General features: G+C 51.9%; 1 protein-coding gene across 1 annotated transcript; it reads left to right on the forward strand.

The window, feature by feature from the left end:
• The first annotated feature begins 2,229 nt into the window (after nucleotides 1–2,229).
• On the forward strand, nucleotides 2,230–3,313 carry LOC123441256 (acanthoscurrin-1-like). Its single transcript, XM_045117743.1, has one exon. The coding sequence runs from the start codon at nucleotides 2,243–2,245 to the stop codon at nucleotides 2,852–2,854; it is 612 nt and encodes a 203-aa protein (XP_044973678.1). The 5' UTR covers nucleotides 2,230–2,242; the 3' UTR covers nucleotides 2,855–3,313.
• Nucleotides 3,314–3,575: the final 262 nt, after the last annotated feature.

The raw sequence follows: 3,575 nt of genomic DNA on the forward strand, positions 1-3,575 counted from the left end.
ACTTCGAGTCCCACCGGGAACGGGCTGCCTGCCATGGGAAGGAGAGGATAAGGATCGCCGAGGCCTATCTCGCGGAGGAAATGGCGGAGGCGGAGGCAGTTGATGCGGCAGCACGGGCGACCGGACAGGAGGAAGCTATCTGCGCCCACATTTTGAAGAAACGGCAGCGGCGGAACACGCGCGCCCTCGCCCGCGAGCAGAATCGGACGGCCCGAGAAATAGTCGGACTACCAACGAAGGAGGAGAAGGAGGTGAGCGGCAGCGAGGACAGCTCTGACGACGAGCAGACCCTTTGACCGCGCCGGTGAAATCGCCACATTTTGGCAGGATCGAGCCATTGTGACCGCGTGAGGAGTAACCCTTGATTGATGATATCCCCTAAAATGTGGGGTGCGGTCTATGTTTTGATATGACATATCAAGTGGTGCCCCGAACCACGGCTCAAGTAAGTTATGACCGATAAGCATGATGTCATATAAATGATGATTCAACAAAAAGTTGTCACAACCTGGCCACGGGATTGGTTTTGTATTGTGGTCCTTTGGGGCTCCAGTTCGGGGGCTGCTGAGGGAGACCCGAACTAGAGGGTCCCCGTCGAGGTGAATTAGTATGTGAGCCAGGATGGAGGCGCGCCCACCCTGGAGGAAGGACTTCGGAGACTTCACAACAAGGCGTGAAGATCTAGGATACTGTCGGAGACTTCACAACATGGCATGCACTCCAAGAATGGAGGGTCCCATTCTGCATTATATAATGCATAGGTGATAACCAACATTGATGTAAGCCTAGATACCCCTCGTGTCCATATAAACCGCGGGGTTTAGTCCTTAGGGGATACATATACACAACTTCACAACCCCTTGGGTTTAGCCCACAAGGATACATATACCCCCAGTGCTCGTCGAAAATGCACTCTTCTTGTGTTTTCAGTTGCCAGGGATTCGATAAGAAGTAGAATTCAACAGAAGGACATTGACTCGTTTTAAAGAGTGACACTCGGAAAAAGAGGTATTCAGGAGCGTCAATTTCGGAAAATGGATTGCCTGAGCACTTTAACTCCTGTTGTGCCATTATTTTTCGAGCGCGGCTCTTAACAAAGGTGTCACTCTGAACACTTTAATTACAACTGTTGTGTCACAGTTTTCGAGGAAACTCTTAGGAAAAAAAATCATATGCGCTTTTACTAACAATTGGGACCAGTATGACCATATGTGAGGTTTGAATATTTTCGTGACATGTTTTTACGGAAGGTTTATAGTCGGCCCTCGATAGAGGTAACATAAAGTAACGATGCCGTCAGTTACGACCTGACATGCCTTATGGCTTTTTTTTTACCGTGTGTGGTTGGGGACGTCTTCCCGTTTATCATGCATTATTTGGTCGCCGTGAGCCAGCATCAATAAATATAGCTTATTGTCCTAAAGCGGTATTTGCCGGAGTGGATTTCCTCGAGAATTCTCCAGCCTTCCTCTCAAGATACACAGCGCTGACGCTTGGCTTGTACAGCTCTCCACAGTAGAAAGTTGAGGTTTCTACTGGTTGCCATCTCCAACTAAATCAATCGGATCCTAAAATTATTTTCAGTTGCCGTATATATTTTGGTATTAAATCCGACAAGGCATTAAATCACCCAGACAGACTAGTTTACGTAGATATCATATCAGCGTCTGAAGTCTGAACCAACGCACAGTGCCCTCCCGTGATCCCGTGCCCCTCTGCTGATCTGCCGCATTGCATTGCATGGGTGACAGATCATGGCCTTCTAAGCAGCTAGACCCGCGCGCAGAAGAAGGAAGCCCGGCCCGGCATGGCGGTGGTAGGTGCATCAGCTGTCCGTGCACGGCCACACGCGTCCTCTCCTCCATGCATGCATGCACAGCAGCGAGCTCGCTCGATCGGTCGTTCCATGCATGGTGTGAGTGAGTTAATGGAAGCTCTGCAAGCACGTAGGAGTACTTGCAAACGAGTAGGATGTCACTCGTGAACTCTGCTGCCGCTCTAGCTACTGAATGCTTACTGATGGCTCTGCGGTAGCAGCAACCCTTGCCCCCCCCCCCCCCCCCCCCCCATTTACTCCGGCCGTCCGCCCGCCCGCCCGCCGCTCACCTGCGCGGTGCCTCCTCCATTAATTACCAAGCTTCACTTCCAGTTCGAGATCTCTGTGGCTAGCTGCATCCGTCTCTATATATAGGCTCTCTATACTCCTTGCCACTCCGCTTAGCTGGGTAGCTTAGCTCCATCAATGGCGAGGTGGAGCACCGTTCCTGCCGCAATGGCGTGCCGCTTCCAGCTCGTCGCCCTCCTCCTCCTCCTCCTCCTTGTGGTGGTACCTCTAGCACCGGCTGATGCGAGAGATGTCCCTGCCACCGCCAAGGCTACAAAGACAACTGCAACGACCACCGCCAAGGCTACAAAGAGCGCCGCTGCGGTGGCGGCCGCGCCGGTCGGCCTCGGCGACCAGAAGACCTTCCTTGGCAGCGGCCTGGGCGGAGGCTACGGCGGCGTAGGCGGTTTGGGTGGAGCCGTGGGTGACATCGGCGGCGTCCTCGGTGGCGTCGGGGGCGGCGTCGGAGGGATCGGGGGCGTCGGTGGACTCGCTGGCGTGGGAGGCGTTGGCGGACTTGGCGGCGCGGGCGGGCTCGGTGGGGGTGGGCTCGGCGGTGGTGGTGCAGGTAGCCTCGGCGGTCTGGGCGGCGGCTCCGGTGGACTTAGTGGCCTCGGCGGTGGAGGGGGCGGGCTTGGCGGTGTGGGCGGCGGCTCCGGTGGACTTGGTGGCCTCGGCGGTGGAGGCGGCGGGCTTGGTGGACTCGGCGGTGGCATCGGTCACGGCTGCGGCGGCTGCATCCATCCGTGATCGTGACCGAGTACTAGTACGTTTGCATGCATGCATGCGTAGGGTCAACGGTCTAGGTCTAAGCAAGGTCAACGTGGCATGCATGTCAGTAGCTAGGAAGTGTACCCACGTGTTAATTATGTGATGTTGAAATAATCATGCATGCTAGCTAGCTTAATTAGCTGGTACTCCCTCTGTACCATAATACTTGTTGTTGGGGAGAACTAGTCTAGTTCTCCCCAACAACAAGTATTTAGGAACGGAGGGAGTAGTTAGCTAGTCAAGCTCGATCATGTTGCCAGATTATGTGATTGTCATTAGGAAGTGTATCGACGTACGTGTTGAAATAAGCATGCTAGCTTAATTAGCTAGTCAAGCTCTGAGTAGTGTTTAATTAGAGCCCGCACGTGTTTGTGTTGTGTGTGTACCTGCATGTGAAATGAAAAATAGTTCCATCTTATCTTGTTTCCAAATCTTAAATAAAAATAAAAATTAGGGAACCAAATCTTCAAATCTGATACTCCAACATTCATCTTCAAATCTATGTTTTACAGGGTCGCCTTTGACCATTTCTGTCAATAATATATGAAATATATGATAGCTAGGAAGATCATATCATTCAAAACGGCTTTCTCATACGAAATTAACGACATGTTCTGTGTCAGGCATGCCATATACTTCCTTCTCAGCTTTATAGTAGCGTCCCTTCATTTTAAAATAAATATCTTAATTTTATACTAAC

This window comes from Hordeum vulgare, chromosome 3H (assembly GCF_904849725.1).
Source record: "Hordeum vulgare subsp. vulgare chromosome 3H, MorexV3_pseudomolecules_assembly, whole genome shotgun sequence".
In the NCBI taxonomy this organism is placed as follows: domain Eukaryota; kingdom Viridiplantae; phylum Streptophyta; class Magnoliopsida; order Poales; family Poaceae; genus Hordeum; species Hordeum vulgare.

Coding starts and splice junctions, on each gene's coding strand:
- LOC123441256 (XM_045117743.1), top strand. CDS start 2,243: ATGGCGAGGTGGAGCACCGTTCCTGCCGCAATGGCGTGCCGCTTCCAG.